Raw genomic sequence first — 17321 nt, 5'->3', positions numbered from 1 at the left:
GTAAAATTTTCAAAATTATTTGTATGTTTTATATTTACTTTTCAAAATTAATTGTGGCTATACATACTTCACATAATGCTTTCTTATTTTCTATCTTTCTTCTATAACTTGTAAAAATATGCTTGAACATTATTTAATTTCCCTATTTTTTTAATAAAGAATGTTGAACAAATTTATTCTATTTATTTATATATTTTTTGTTAATTATTAAATTAATTAATTATAATGTCATCATGGTTCGACTTCCGGTCGAACTCCGATACAACCTTAAAACCTTGAACCTCTTCTTTCTTTGGTTCTTTAGATGGTTTGGCTTGTATAATCTTTCTACTTATCAAATTGTGAGACTATTATCAAGCATTGAAGTGTGAAATGCTAACTTTAAGAAAAATCAATACAAAAATAAAATGTGCCTTTTTATGATTGAGGAGCCAAAGATGTCTATGGAGTTTGTTTGGGGTTTGGCAAGTGCCAAAAGAAAAAAAGAAAAAAAAGTTTTATTCTTTTTTATTTTGATGGGTCCTATACCCAAAAGAAAAAATGAGAAGACAAGAAAACTCTTTCCCCTCTCTGTTGATGAAAGAAATATACCTTGCATCGGGTATATGTTTTCTCCCTCTCACAACTAGTGGAATTCACCAATTATGAGAGAAGAGAAGCATATACCCGATGCATGGTATACCTTCTCCTCTTAATGTAACTCTCAATAAATAAGTAAATAGTATAGTGTATCCAAATGTACAAATAGGCCTTGGATGGAATCACTTTCTTCAAACTAGATTTCCCGCAAACTTTCTAAAAGTATGGTGCATTATCTCCACACACCGGGGGAAAAAATCATATAATTAATAAATGTTCAAAATTAAACAACTTGTATGACTAAACCCCTAACATGTGATTTGAACCTAGCAAACATAATACCGTGTGAAACCCCAGTAGGACTCAAGGAGCTAAGAGATGAGGAATTAAGGGAACTCAGAGGTGATAGAAAAGGACTCAGAATGCCATCTGATAAAATATATTACTATGATGTGTACAACGACTTAGGAGACCCAGTTGAGGGATTCGAATACATGAGGCCAACCCTTGAAGGTGAAAAGAACCCCCATCCAAGATGTTGTTGCACTAGGTGCCCTCACACTAGTACAGGTGAGTGTGATTTTTGTAAGTCTTTATTGTTTACTTCCTATGCCTGTTGAATATTGTAAACTTCTTGGAAAACCTTCATCGGTTAAATTTGAAATATTGGACACTTATAAATGCAACCTAGGAAATAGGGTTCCTAGAATACACATGCAATAGAAATAGAGGAGGAAATAAACTTCTGAAATTCTTGAAAATAAGAAGTGTAGGAGGATAGTCAAGCTTGTGGAGTCCGAAGTGCACAACTCAGTTAAATATATATATATATATATATTCTAATAGGGGAAGAAACATGCAATGTAATTAAATTAATTTTTCTTCATTGGCAATTAGGCATAGATATAAATTTAGAGTCACGACCACATTCTTTCAAGCCAATATACGTGCCGAGAGATGAAGCATTGGAGAAGGGCAAGAGAGATGCTTTCAATTTAGGGAATTTGAAGGGAATACTAAGGAATATAATTCCTTCCTAAATATTACAAATACTGGCTATTTTAAAGGTTTTTCTGACCTTAACAACCTCTACAATGAGAGGACTCTCCTTGGAATGAAGTCTCAAGGTAGGAGGAGTCAAATGAAGCGTTCATTGCCAAAGATGATTGTTGAGGTCCAAAATGTGACAAGGAGCCCGTAGACATAAAGAAAGCCCAGCCCATGGGAAAGAGAAGGGAAGGCTTGGGGCTCTAAAAGGAAAGGAAGTTTGGCCCAACAAAACAAAGAGGACATGATGGCCCATGAAGACCCAGTAAGATAAGGAAGAATAAAAGAGCCAAGAAGCCCAGGAAGGGAGAGGATTTGGGCCCAAACCGTACATGGGTCCTCCAATCCCAGAGAGTGGATCCTCAAAAGGGGCTAGAGGATGCTAAATAGAACGTGAACAGCTCAAGAGATGGTCTAGAAATAAGGCATGTGTATTTCAAAAAGGCACAAGAAACAAAGGAGGCCCTATCCAAGTCAAGTCCCTAGGATCCAAGTAGCGATCAGGACAAATGATGGCTTCAGGATCAATACCTGATAAGAAGGACTAAGGGACCTCAAATAAGGCAGAGCATATGAAATCAAAGGAAGGTGATTAGAAACCTTTTTGAGCACACCATTTGCAAGAAGGAATTCGTCCATTTCCAGAAAATGGCCAAATTGTGAGAAGCCAACATCAAGGTCTCAGAGCCTTTGAAGTGTCAATTTTAAGGCCTTTGAAGTGTCACTTTTAAGGCCTTGGAAGAAGAATAAGAAGCATTGACCTCAAGGGAAGTCTGGGTTTACCCAAGAAAAGAGCTCCCACAAGTGGAAAGTTAGTAGATGAACTTTCAGCTGTCAGTTCCTAGGAATGAGAAATAGGAGGAAACAAGAAAAAGACCAACCACCAATGTTTTAGACAAAGTAGTAGCTCAAGTACCAACAAGAATCAAGGGATAAAATATTGATTTAAAGAGCCTTCAAAGAGCACTATAAAAAGGGTGAGCCTGAGGTGAAAAGGGGCAAAGATATTCAGACAAGTAATCAAGAGATAAAAACACAAGAAAAATTATCTTAAATCCCTAGTTGAGTTCATTATGAATAAAGGCATTAACCAGAGATCCTAGGATAAAATATTTGAGGAGCCACTTGGATTCAAATGGACTCAAACCTCACGTCTTGAAAACCAAAAGGTGATTACTCAAATCTGTGATCTTTGAGCTTTATTGAACTTTGTGAAACATCCTCAGAGAACAGGATCTAATGTACTCCAATTACTTGACCTAATCAAATGAAATATAATCCTCTTTGAGATATTTATAATCACCTTTGTTTACTTTACATTGTGTATTTGTTCCCTGTTATTTGCTCAACCTATAAATGTGTGTGCGTGTGTTGTAAAGTTCATTTGTCTTGTGCACAAATTGGTTCATATAACAGCCCAAGAGGGTCGCGATAAGCCATGCCTAATCCAACCAATATTTATTAACCCCTTTTTGGGGGCCCAAGATCCCCTATCAATGCTGGGCCTGAGAACCGTCAAATGAAGGACCTACAATGATAAGCAGGATGCAAGAGTCCATAGAAGAATTCTTCAAGTTTGACCCCCCACAGATCATCTCTAGTAAGTATCATTTTAAGAATATTCTTTCTAGCATTTTAATAACATAAAATAAATAAACATATTAGGACAATCATTTCCCCCCAACCACCTCTAATAAGATAGGTTTTACATGTGAAATTTTGATATTTTATGTATGATTACGGAGAGGGGTGGGAAAAGTCAAACCCCTAACATCTTCGTTTAAAACATTAAAAAATACCATTTGATCGTTATCGACTGAGGTTTCACATTTAAAATTGTGGGAGGCAGAAATGCTTTAGGGAAAGATCTACTTCTGGAACATGGTACTTAAAGTCTCTTATTGACAGGGTCAATTATTTGTTATTAGCACCTTTGTATATTTTACCGTCCCACACAAACACAAAATGAGACACAACAGCAGAATCATTCTTTGAAAAACTATGATAAGATATAAAAATTAAATATTATTTTTAGGTATAATCTGCCACTCCACAGTTGTTAAAGTGCGCCAATAGTTAAGAGTATGTTTAATAAACTATAATAAGTACTATAATTAAATAGTTATTCTTATAATTTAGCATTTTAATAGTTTAGTTATGTTTTTATTAAAGGGAATAATCATTCCTCATGAATAACTATTCTCTCTTCAAAAATAAAAATAAATAAATAAAAATAATTATTCTTTAAAATGAGGAATAACTATTCATCTCTAAAATGGTTATAATAACTATTCCTTAGTAGATGTATTAATTTCTAAAACTAATATATATTCAAATAAACAAACTTTCCATATACAAATAACAATTATGAAAATAAAAAATCATAAAAAAAAATATATCTAATCACTCTTTCAAATTTAAAAAATATTATTTTTTAGGATATATAATTATATATAAGTAAGATTTTCATTCCATTGTCTTCAAAGTTATATTATTATGTTGTCACCTAACGAATGAATAGTAATAAGTATTACATTACAACATCTTATATTTCTTGTAATACATAATCTTATTCCTATTTGATTACCGTTACAAATGTGCCCTAAGTAAATCTTTTTCCCAGAGACCGTACAAGTGTCCACTCCTGTAGTTTTCCGAATTAAAAGATGACATTTTTTCCTAACACTCCATGAACACGCATGCAACCATGCCTATGTTGTAGGACACAGAACCTCGGCCTTTTTCTTGGTCGTGCCCAAGCCTTCCCCCACCCTTTTTAATTCGGCAATATATCTGTATCTCACAACTCAGTTAAATATATATATATATATATATATATATATATTCTAATAGGGGAAGAAACATGCAATGTAATTAAATTAATTTTTCTTCATTGGCAATTAGGCATAGATATAAATTTAGGAGTCACGACCACATTCTTTCAAGCCAATATACGTGCCGAGAGATGAAGCATTGGAGAAGGGCAAGAGAGATGCTTTCAATTTAGGGAATTTGAAGGGAATACTGAGGAATATAATTCCTTCCTAAATATTACAAATACTGGCTATTTTAAAGGTTTTTCTGACCTTAACAACCTCTACAATGAGAGGACTCTCCTTGGAATGAAGTCTGAGGTCCAAAATGTGACAAGGAGCCCGTAGACATAAAGAAAGCCCAGCCCATGGGAAAGAGAAGGGAAGGCTTGGGGCCCTAAAAGGAAAGGAAGTTTGGCCTAACAAAACAAAGAGGACATGATGGCCCATGAAGACCCAGTAAGATAAGGAAGAATAAAAGAGCCAAGAAGCCCAGGAAGGGAGAGGATTTGGGCCCAAACCGTACATGGGTCCTCCAATCCCAGAGAGTGGATCCTCAAAAGGGGCTAGAGGATGCTAAATATAACGTGAACAACTCAAGAGATAGTCTAGGAATAAGGCATGTGTATTTCAAAAAGGCACAAGAAACGAAGGGGGCCCTATCCAAGTCAAGTCCCTGGGATCCAAAAGGTAGCGATCAGGACAAATGATGGCTTCAGGATCAATACCTGATGAGAAGGACTAAGGGACCTCGAATAAGGCAGAGCATATGAAATCAAAGGAAGGTGATTAGAAACCTTTTTGAGCACACCATTTGCAAGAAGGAATTCGTCCATTTCCAGAAAATGGCCAAATTGTGAGAAGTCAACATCAAAGTCTCAGAGCCTTTGAAGTGTCAATTTTAAGGCCTTTGAAGTGTCACTTTTAAGGCCTTGGAAGAAGAATAAGAAGCATTGACCTCAAGGGAAGTCTGGGTTTACCCAAGAAAAGAGCTCCCACAAGTGGAAAGTTAGTAGATGAACTTTCAGCTGTCAGTTCCTAGGAATGAGAAATAGGAGGAAACAAGAAAAAGACCAACCACCAATGTTTTAGACAAAGTAGTAGCTCAAGTACCAACAAGAATCAAGGGATAAAATATTGATTTAAAGAGCCTTCAAAGAGCACTATAAAAAGAGTGAGCCTGAGATGAAGAGGGGCAGAGATATTCAGATAAGTAATCAAGAGATAAAAACACAAGAAAAATGATCTTAAATCCCTAACTGAGTTCATTATGAATAAAGGCATTAACCAGAGATCCTAGGATAAAATATTTCAGGAGCCACTTGGATTCAAATGGACTCAAACCTCACGTCTTGAAAACCAAAAGGTGATTACTCAAATCTGTGATCTTTGAGCTTTATTGAACCTTGTGAAACATCCTCAGAGAACAGGATCTAATGTACTCCAATTACTTGACTTAATCAAATGAAATATAATCCTCTTTGACATATTTATAATCACCTTTGTTTACTTTACATTGTGTATTTGTTCCCTGTTATTTGCTCAACCTATAAATGTGTGTGCGTGTGTGTTATAAAGTTCATTTGTCTTGTGCACAAATTGGCTCATATAACAGCCCAAGAGGGTCGCGATAAGCCATGCCTAATCCAACCAATATTTATTAACCCCTTTTTGGCGGCCCAAGATCCCCTATCAATGCTGGGCCTGAGAACCGTCAAATGAAGGACCTACAATGATAAGCAAGATGCAAGAGTCCATAGAAGAATTCTTCAAGTTTGACCCCCCACAGATCATCTCTAGTAAGTATCATTTTAAGAATATTCTTTCTAGCATTTTAATAACATAAAATAAATAAACATATTAGGACAATCATTTCCCCCCAACCACCTCTAATAAGATAGGTTTTACATGTGAAATTTTGATATTTTATGTATGATTAGGGAGAGGGGTGGGAAAAGTCAAACCCCTAACATCTTCGTTTAAAACATTAAAAAATACCATTTGATCGTTATCGACTGAGGTTTCACATTTAAAATTGTGGGAGGCAGAAATGCTTTAGGGAAAGATCTACTTCTGGAACATGGTACTTAAAGTCTCTTATTGACAGGGTCAATTATTTGTTATTAGCACCTTTGTATATTTTACCGTCCCACACAAACACAAAATGAGACACAACAGCAGAATCATTCTTTGAAAAACTATGATAAGATATAAAAATTAAATATTATTTTTAGGTATAATCTGCCACTCCTCAGTTGTTAAAGTGCCAATAGTTAAGAGTATGTTTAATAAACTGTAATAAGTACTATAATTAAATAGTTATTCTTATAATTTAGCATTTTAATAGTTTAGTTATGTTTTTATTAAAGGAATAATCATCCCTCATGAATAACTATTCTCTCTTCAAAAATAAAAATAAATAAATAAAAATAATCATTCTTTAAAATGAGGAATAACTATTCATCTCTAAAATGGTTATAATAACTATTCCTTAATAGATGTATTAATTTCTAAAATTAATATATTTTCAAATAAACAAACTTTCCATATGCAAATAACAATTATGAAAATAAAAAATCATAAAAAAAAATATATCTAATCTCTCTTTCAAATTTAAAAAATATTATTTTTTAGGATATATAATTATATATAAGTAAGATTTTCATTCCATTGTCTTCAAAGTTATATTATATTATTATGTTGTCACCAAACTAATAAATAGTCATAAGTATTACATTACAACATCTTATATTTCTTGTAATACATAATCTTATTCCTATTTAATTACCGTTACAAACGTGCCCTAAGTAAATCTTTTTCCCAGAGACCGTACAAGTGTCCACTCCTGTAGTTTTCCGAATTAAAAGATGACATTTTTTCCTAACACTCCATGAACACGCATGCAACCATGCCTATGTTGTAGGACACAGAACCTCGGCCTTTTTCTTGGTCGTGCCCAAGCCTTCCCCCACCCTTTTTAATTCGGCAATATATCTGTATCCGTGCATATTTATATTCCATAAATGTCTTACCTTTCTATGCACAGTCCGTGTGGCTTAGCAACTTTGGTTTTTCAAGAAATTATTTGCTTTTATATATATCACAAAGCACTCATGAGTTATGGACAAATATATCTTTCCCAAACTGGGAAAAAAGAATTCTTCACAGTTCTCCTTTTGTACGGTCATAATTAATGGCTCTACCTCCGTCAAAACTATTAACACAGTTTTTTATGCATTTTCGTATAGAGCCATCGGCCCATCCAGCAACTATAGCTGTATGCATTCAACTAATATTTTATCTAAGAACACACCTCTTGTTTCAGGAGATACATCTTGCTGGTTAGGAGATGATCAATTTAGCCGTCAAGCACTTGCAGGCATAAACCCTTTAGCCATTGAAAGGCTTTAAGGTAAGCACAGGTTTTTGTCACTCAAAATAATTGATTTCTCCTGAATAAAAACAAAAGTTAAACGATGAACACAAACTAACAAGTGAGTGCTTTCTTTTTTTAATCCTGTCTCTTTGAAAAGGATTTTCCACCAGTAAGCAAATTGGATCCCTCCATCTACGGCCCACAAGAATCAGCATCAGAGAAGAACATATTAAAGGCCATCTAAATGTGATGTCTGTGCAAAAGGTAATGAAGCGCTGAACCAAATAAACAGTTTACTTTTTGTTAAAATAAGTAGAGAAAGAGAGAATTTTTTTTTTCAATAGATTAAGATTTATTTTCATATCTAATTAACTTTCTTTCTTATATATTTTTCAGGCAATAGAAGAGAATAAGTTGTTCATACTAGACTATCATGACATGTACCTTCCATTTCTCAACCAAATTAACAGCCTTGATGACCAGAAAGCCTATGGAACTCGAACAATTTTCTTCTTGACATCAATGGGAACTTTGAAGCCCATTGCTATCAAACTCAGTCTTCCACCAGCGGATCCAAATTCCCATTCAAAGCAGGTTCTCACCCCACCTGTTGATGCTACGACAAACTGGCTTTGGCAGCTTGGTAAAGCCCATGTTTGCTCCAATGACTCCAGTGTTCATCTACTTGTTCATCATTGGTATGCTAAATCCATCCCCCTATTATGTTATATGAGACAAAATCAAATTTCCCCTTAGCCCAAGATTTATACTAAAATCCTAGAACGGAACAAAGCTGGCTCCTTAAGGCAATACTTTAGACAATCATATGATAGGCTTCGATTATATCAAGTACAATGTTATGAAATTATCAACTTACCCTTCTAACCAAGGAAGAGTCTAAATGATTGAACAGGTTGTGCACCCATGCCTGCATGGAACCATTTATAATAGCTGCTCACCGGCATCTGAGTGCAATGCATCCCATATACAAATTTCTGGATCCTTGCATGCGATACACATTGAAGATAAATGCACTGGCCCGTGAAAGTCTCATCAATGCTGGAGGAATCATAGAGACTGAATTCACTCCCGGAAAATACTGCATGCAGAGTAGTTGTGCTGCCTATACAGAATGGTGGCAGTTTGACCTAGAGGGCCTTCCCGCAGATCTCATTAGGAGGTTCAGGACAAAATGCTTATTTTAATTCCTGTAATCTATATAATTTTCTCACAAAAGTGGATGGCCACAAGACTTAACCCTACTTATGTTTCAATGTAGAGGAGTAGCAATACCAGACCCAACTCAAGCCCATGGGATAAGACTACTGATTGAAGACGATCCTTATGCAACCAATGGAATCCTCATAGGGTCTGCCATTCAGACATTGGTTCGAAGCTATGTGAACTACTACTACCAAGACCCAAGTGCAGTCTGTTCAGATACAGAACTCCAGGCTTGGTACAATGAGTCCATCAATGTAGGCCATGCTGACCTGTGACATGCTAGCTGGTGGCCCAAACTCACTACTCCTGAAAATCTTACCTCCATACTTAACACCATAATCTGGCTTGCATCAACTCAGCATGTGGCATTGAACTTTGGGCAGTATCCCTACGATGGTTACATCCCAACCCGGCCACCACTTATGCGACAACTAATGCCAAAGGAGCATGATCCTGAGTACACAAATTTTGTCAAGGATCTACAGGGGTACTTTTTATCATCATTGCCAAGTTGGAGTCAAATAACAAAATATATAGCTGTGGTTGACATAATTTCATCACACTCACCTGATGAAGAATACCTTGGAATGAGAAAAGATTTGTCAACCTGGTCAGGAGACCCTGAGATCCTCAAGGCATTCTACAGATTTTCAATGGAGATAAGAAGAATTGAAAAGGAGATTGAGAAGAAAAACTCTGATATAAGCCTTAGGAACAGATGTGGGGCAAGAAATTCACCATATGAGCTGCTCATACCAAGCTCAGGACCTGGGGTTACCTGCAGAGGGGTTCCCAATAGCATAACAGTGTAAGAAATGGACTTATGAATGAAAAATTCTCCAGATTATTTTATCTATCTGATGATGATTATTCACTAGCGTAGTTACTAAAGCTATAGAGACAATAAAAAATAGTCATTAATTCCAGGACTCAAATAAGTGAAATAACATCTTCTCAACTTAAAAATGAAAGTGAGTTACTCATTGACATTCTAAGTCAAGGAAAGCTTTAGTGAATTATATTGAGCCAGAGCCTATTAAAACCCAACAAACCTTAGTAAACTGGAGTCTAAATTAACACCCACAGCACCTATCTTGTGTATGCAACACTTTGGTCCCCACGAGTCATCAAGAATCATAAGTTTTACACCTGTTTTTATTAGCAGCCAACTACTTATTTATTTATAGATAAAGGCAACATGTAATAAACATATCAGGTTAACTTATGTCTGCAAAATCAACCTAAAAGGGTGACATCATGATCCAAATTAACAAATAGATGGGGATACATTTATTGAAAAGAAATAGTAACACTCCATTTGCTTCTATGTCGGTGGTGGTGGTGGTGGTGGTGGTGGTGGTGGTGGTGGTGCGGTGACAATGGTGGCAGTAATGGTAGTCGTGGCAGTAGCGCAAAGGACTGGAAAAGGTGATGGCACAAGATAATAGTGGAAAATGCTTTCCACTTCATAAAAAACAGAAAACATTTTCTGATGGAGCATAAGATCGTGATGTTTGTCAAGATAAACTCTGATTTGTCTTGGGCAAAGGAGGCCACATCATTGATGAAAAAAGATATGGAAATATAAATTATAAATCAGGCTCTCTTGAACAAATACAGGTGCAGCACACTAATGAATTTGGCAAGAATTTGGAGCACAATTATATAATAGAACTTTGCAACCACTGCACACAATCTTAGATACAGAATTTATTACAAAACTTACACATTTGTACTTGGAAAATGTACACAGTTGCTCCACCTAATGAGATTGATGTATGTTCCAGAAGATGGCCATATTGTCTCGACAAGTGGGTCATGATTACAAATAAATCTGCAGAAAAACATATTATAAGATGCATATAAATACCTCAACGCAAGTGGAGAACATTCAAGAAAGTATGAGAATCATATAGGTGGATCTGCAAGTATCATAAAATTTGAATATGGTCTGATCACATCTTGGAGTTTTGTAATGATATTCAATTCAGATAAAGGACAAAAAAAGAAGTGGTAAAAATTACCTCAAAATAATGGCTCGTGTGTCCCTGCCACATGTTGCTTCAGCTGTACATATTCCATTGTGACTGATGCATAATTGGGTGACAACAGGGTTTGTACCCATCAAGATAGATACTCATCTTGACCATTTCCTCAAAGCTTATAGTGACAAAAATCAAGCTATTCCATATTCAAACCCAAATGAAGGCCTAATTACACAGCCATCCATCAATTACATCTCTATTGTACATGCCAAATATAACTTGTCTCCCCCACCTTCTCCCCCTACAAAGTGCTTTGACTCTCACTCCTTAGTCCTTACCCTATATCTAAATCCTTGTAAGTAAGAATAAAGCAAAAGCTGAGATAAAGCTAGCCCCATTTCCACTAAACCTTCCATGAACCAAATGTACCCCAAAATCAAAGCTCACCCAATTTCCTCCACAACCAACAATGTCTTAACCCAGTACACAAAACTTCCCATATAAGTAACAACAAGAACAACCAAACCTCCATTATGGATCCTCGACAGAAAAACCAAGCAACCATGGTCAGCCACCATTTAGTTCACAATCTAAGCTAATCTAAAACACCCCCAAAATACCATATTCCCAAATTCTCACAAATCCAAGCACCATCAACCCCCATAGGAGCAAAACAACAAGTCTCTCATTATAAACTCAAAAAACGCAAAGATTTTACAAAGATTGAGTATACTGAAAGTTATACTCATTTCTATATCCACAACAACAAATATAAAATTGCCAACAGTCTTGTAGCTCAACTAACCCCCTCTTGGTATTTCCAACAGAAACGTCACGCTTTTCTAACTATCAAATTATAAAACAAAATAATAAAAAAACCCACATACATGTAATTAAAAAAACTCGACAAAATATAATTAATTATACAGGAAATGATATGATATGATATACCATTGCGGTAAATAATGTAATGAGAAGAATGAGTCGGGGGCTAATCGTACTTCTCACGCCAAGAGTAAACGAGAAAGAAGACCCAAGAAGCAGCCAATAAGATATCGCCAACTGTCTGCCTGAGCCAATCCCAGGCGAGATCCTCGACCCTTCTCTCGAAGTAAATCCGCCACATGGCCGCGAAAACGTGCAGCACCGTGCAGCCTTTGGCGAAGAAAGCCTGGAACTCCCTGTCCTTGACGAAGGAAACCATGAAGAGCAAGAACCCGATTGCGAACAACAGGAGACCCGAGAAGGAGTCGGAGGTCCGAATCAAGAGCTGGTCGTGCGGCGTGGACCCCAGAAGCTTCGTGGCGGTCTCGACCCCGTGGCCGATGGTGTAGATTTCCTTCATGTAGAACATCATCAGAGCCCCACACGTCGCCGCGATCGCCGAGTGGAGCAGGCAGATCACCATGAATGCCGACGATGCCATTCTAATGCTCAGATTGTTTTTCAGAAACAGATTTGTAATGTAGGCATGGGTAACCTGCAAAACCCTAAGGCTGGATTATCAATAAGAAGAAGAAGAAGAACGTTGTGGATTTTTTCTTTTTTTTTTTCTTTTTTTTTTTTAAAGATTCTTAGAGAGAGAATGAGAGCGTTTTGAAGTATACGGTGAGATTCAGGGGGATAAGTATCTAGTGGGGCCCAGTGGAGACATGCATATGGGAGGGATGTTGTTGCCATGTGGGAAGGACACGTGGCGGGTAGTTTGTAGAGCCGACAGATACCATACGATTGGGTTTTTTTTTTTTTTTGATGTGAGGGGTCGATTTCAACATATGATGCAACATACCTTGTTAGTATTGACAAAAGTTTTTGTTGAAGCAATAAAATTCCTTACTGAATTCTTAAAAAAAAAAAAGTTTAAATATATGTGTAAATGTATTTAAACAATAGTTTTCAATTTTTTTTAAAATATGTATGGGTGAAAAAGTATGTAGAAATACGTATAATGTTGTTTAAATACATATACTGAACGGGCCAAAGATTTTCTTCGTTCGATTCTAAACTAAAAGGGGAAGTTGGTGAAAATGGCCCACTACTATTGTTATTTAAAAAATTAGCAATATACTTTTGTTTTGAAAATATGTAAGAATTTACCATTTTTTTTTAAACTCGAATTTCTAAAACTAAAGTTTGTCGTAAAACTCAAATTCCAAAAACTCGAGTTATTTGAAAAAATGTACTCATAAAAATTTTTCTATAGTAATCAAGTCCCATAAACTCAAGTACCATGGAAACTCGATTTCGCCACACTTGAGTACCCAAAAAATAATAAATTCCTACATATTTTTGAAATAATAGAATATTGCAATATAGTTTGCAAAAAGGTATTATTTGGCTATTTTTTCTGGTAAAGTTTGTTTAAGTTGGTATGTAATGTTTTTTCTCAAATTATAAAAATAAAAAAATGTTGGTATGTAACGTTACGTTATTAATTAATGAGATTTGAGAGCTCATCAAGTTTACCATTGTAAAACATAAAGGGACTTTCTGTTTTCGCATTATATTTATATTTATATAGTACGTTACACAAAGTGATAATTAATTAATAAGATGAGTTTGGAAGCGGGTGTATGGTACAACGGCAAGAAAACCTCCTCTCTCGTAAGACTCAAGGGCGGGAGGGAAACTTTGATCGAACTTGTTACTCAAGGCAATTCTAACGTATGTTGTTTTCTGACTTGCTTTGAGTTTCTACGTGGTCTATAAACTATGATAAGAATCACATGGGCAATTTTTTGTGGATTAGTGAATTAAGGAACAAAAAATTTATTGGATCAGCAAGAAAGAAATAGTCAATTATCATTTGACAACAATTTATTTGCATTTTGTATAAAAAAAAGTTAATAGAGAAATAAAATAAGATTTTTTATTTTTTGAAAATACTGTAATATATATAGTAAGATCCATAATAAGCAAATTCTACCTGAAATTTTGAGCAAAAATCATATAGTAAGACCCGTAATAAGCTAATCATACTTGAAATTTTGGGCAAAAACAACAAAGTGAGACTCACTCCACAATAAGCTAACTATACTTGATTTTTTTAACAAAATCTTTAGAGTGGGATCCACAAACAGTAGCTATGACTAATAGTACAATTAATTAGCTAATAGAAGAATGAAACAAGCTTCTTTGAGAAGATGGGACCCGCGAATAGTAGTTGTTAAATTAAGTAAAAAAGGTCGCTTGTAAATGGTTTCCACATGCAACTTTAGGTCCGTTCCGTTTGAGGGGTGAAAAAGTATAAGGATAGAAAATGGTGGGGGTAAAAAAGATTTTAATTTTTCTTATTTTTGTTTGATTAGGAGTGAAAAAGTGTGGTGACCAATTAATATAAAAAAGTAACAAACAACCAAAAAAAAAAAAGCAATCACCCAATTTATTAAAAAATAAAAATCATGTCCCAAAAATGAATCACGTCTAGTTAAATCCCAAAAAAAAAAAAATAAAAAAAAAAAAAAAAAAAAAAAAAACAAAACAAAACAAAACAATTATCAAACCCATAGCCCAGAAAGGAAAAAAAAGAAAAGAAAAGAAAAAATGCAACGTCCAGGGAAAAAAAAAAAGAGGCAACATGCCCACCCAGTCCAAGAAATCAAAAAATGAAAAAATAAAAAATAAAAACAAAAAAGCAACGTCCCAAAAAATAAAAAATATTAATAAAAAAAAGGAAATGAACTTGACATGGACATTTTTGTCCATTAAGTATCCCCATTTTCTCTCTTCAATTTTCTCTCCATTTTAGGGAAAAATCTTTTTGGTGGGTCAAGGAGAAAATACTTGGGCCCCACCATTTATTTTTCTTTCTCCCCATCTAACCAAACACACTCAAAAAAGTTTTCCTTCCTATTTTCTGTCCAAAATTTTTCATCCACCTTATTTCACCTCCAAACAAACACACCCTAAGAGGGTAGACTATAGACGGAAGAGGAGTTTTAAGATCTTAAGACTTTCAAAAAAGCCCTGTCAACCAAATAAGGATGCCATCTTATCACAATTCACAAGAGACCCGATTAATTAATGTACAGCATTGCAGAAGCTACATATTTTCCAAATTGGTTCTTTTTTATAGGCTACGTTCCCGGCTCACTCCTCTTATACTTGGCAAAGTATCCTTCATGTGCGTCATTTTATAAGGAGGAGGTCTAGCTCTAGTAGGATTGTCGGATCCCAGATTTGGCTCCTCATAAGATCATTCATCTCTCAATTACATGTATATGTTGGGTCCAAATGCCATAGTGGGGTGAACTTATTGATCATACTCTGCAATAATGGAACAAGTTGTTCATAGAGAAATTAACAACTTGAAGCTGGCTAGCTTCCTGTCATTTGAAGCTAGCCAGCATCATTTGCAATATTCCTCTAATAAGCTGATGATGCATTGATGTGGATAGGGACTGTTAATGGTCAAATTACAATGAGAAGCACTTATAAGCTCCTAAGTCCTAAAAAATGAATTGAACCTACCTCCCCAAGGTTCCTCCTCTTCAATGCAAGTTGTTGCTGCATTTTGGAATGTTGGTTTGGTCAATTGTAGTTTCAAACAAGATTTGATGTTTTTTATGGAAAGCATGCCAAGGAATTTTGCCCACGATAACAAAATTATTCAAAAAAGAAATCATATCCTCTTTTTCTCGTGTCTTTTGTTATTATAAGGCTGAAGAATCACTCGTGTATTAGGCCTTTTTGCTCAAGAAGTCAAAAAAGCTCATGTGGTCCTACATATACAAAGGTCATGTAAATTACAAACGATATGTTTTTCTATCTAAGTTAATAGCCCAATTGACTATAGGATCTAAAGTGAAATACAGTTTATAGTTTAAAGTAGTAATTGTGCATTTTAAAGTTCAAGGTGTATATATTTTCATGTATTAATTATTTGTAGGTAGTGCATTATTAATTATTTATGTAACAAAATTATAATTATTTCTATAAAATTTATATAAGAAACAATTGATTCGGAATCTAACCTCTTGCTCAAATTGGGTTACTTTGGCAATAAATGAAATGAAGTACAACAAAATATAAAAGAAAATTTAATTATTCACAATTAAGAATATAAAAAAAAAATTTGAAAGCTTAAATTAGTGAAAATAATTAAATATTTTTTTAATTCACTCAAGTAATTCATTCATTCATAGCATGTAATATAACTGTAAGTGATTCCCCAAATATTATACATAATATTATACATAGATATAATATAATATTTGAAAAAATGTTTTAAAATGCACCGCTTATTACGTGGGACATCAAATAGTATTTTAAATAATGAGAGTTTAATTTAAAAAACTAGGAATTCAGAACTTTAACTCCAATCAAGTAAATAGAACTAAAAGGTATCTTTAGACAAGGTTTTGGGGGAAATACAGAGAATTGTAAGAAATCGGACAAGTTATTCTTTATGTCTTTATCAAGTGTAAAAAAGAAGACTTTCCCACTATAATTGCGGTTGTTTACTGTCATTGTTGAAGCTAGTTTAGCGGCTTTAGCCTAGTTTTAGACGACAAGGCAGATTTGCCATATTTTTCTATAGAAGATTGACAGTGGTCGGGAAAAATCATAATCAACTTTTTTCTCTTTTTCGATATGATAAAGACTTTGCAAAGGGTCATTTCAAACCTATAAACTTCAAGAGTAATATTTCTGGAGCTTTATCATCTGTTTTTTTCTAGATCTTTTTTATCAAATCTTTATCCAAATCTAAATTACACTAAAGATGTGAGAATTGCAAAATTATACCATCAAAATAAATAAATAATTATATACTATTGTTTTCACCAAGTCCTTAATAATAGATCTCAAGTAGTAGTTGAATAGCATATGGAACTGCACTTCTCAGCCAAAAAACAAAAGCATATGGAACTGCACTAGGATACAATTTATTTTATTGCCAATGCGTGTTCACTGCTGCCCCCACGCATTCTCAACTAGAAAATACATTGGACAATGAAAATCAACTCTATTCTTGTGGAAAACAGATTTCCCCGACAAATAATTGCTGAAACTTAAGAATTGCTGCAACTTATCACATGGGTTGATATGTTGGTTGGTCCCACACTCCCATCTACTCATTGCCATATGATATGGCATGTAACTGTTATATTATATAGAACAGGGCAGGTAGGTTGGCTTTCTTTGCAGGGTACGCGTTTAAATGCATCATTTCTGATTTATCTCACAACACAGTCAAGTCTTACGACGCGTCTCTTTTGTAACATCATGTGTACCAGCTCACATAATTTGGAATCAACGCGTGAGACTGAGAGATAATAATATTAATACTGAATACAT

The 17321-nt window shown here is 34.9% G+C and overlaps 1 protein-coding gene and 1 pseudogene across 1 annotated transcript; one reads left to right on the top strand and one right to left on the bottom strand.

Annotated features, from left to right (window-relative positions):
* Positions 1–1001: 1001 nt before the first annotated feature.
* LOC112032368 (lipoxygenase 1, chloroplastic-like) lies at positions 1002–9851 on the top strand (annotated as a pseudogene).
* Positions 9852–11689: 1838 nt separating this feature from the next.
* LOC112032366 (uncharacterized) lies at positions 11690–12615 on the bottom strand. The gene has a single exon (XM_024065135.2). The coding sequence runs from the start codon at positions 12448–12450 to the stop codon at positions 12016–12018; it is 435 nt and encodes a 144-aa protein (XP_023920903.1). The 5' UTR covers positions 12451–12615; the 3' UTR covers positions 11690–12015.
* Positions 12616–17321: the final 4706 nt, after the last annotated feature.

This window comes from Quercus suber, unplaced genomic scaffold (genome assembly GCF_002906115.3).
Source record: "Quercus suber isolate HL8 unplaced genomic scaffold, Cork oak 2.0 scaffold_527, whole genome shotgun sequence".
In the NCBI taxonomy this organism is placed as follows: Eukaryota; Viridiplantae; Streptophyta; class Magnoliopsida; order Fagales; family Fagaceae; genus Quercus; species Quercus suber.
This window is presented reverse-complemented; position numbering and strand designations above follow the sequence as displayed.

What these genes read in the sequence shown, in the direction of transcription:
- LOC112032366 (XM_024065135.2), bottom strand. Translation starts at nt 12,450, where the DNA reads ATGGCATCGTCGGCATTCATGGTGATCTGCCTGCTCCACTCGGCGATC.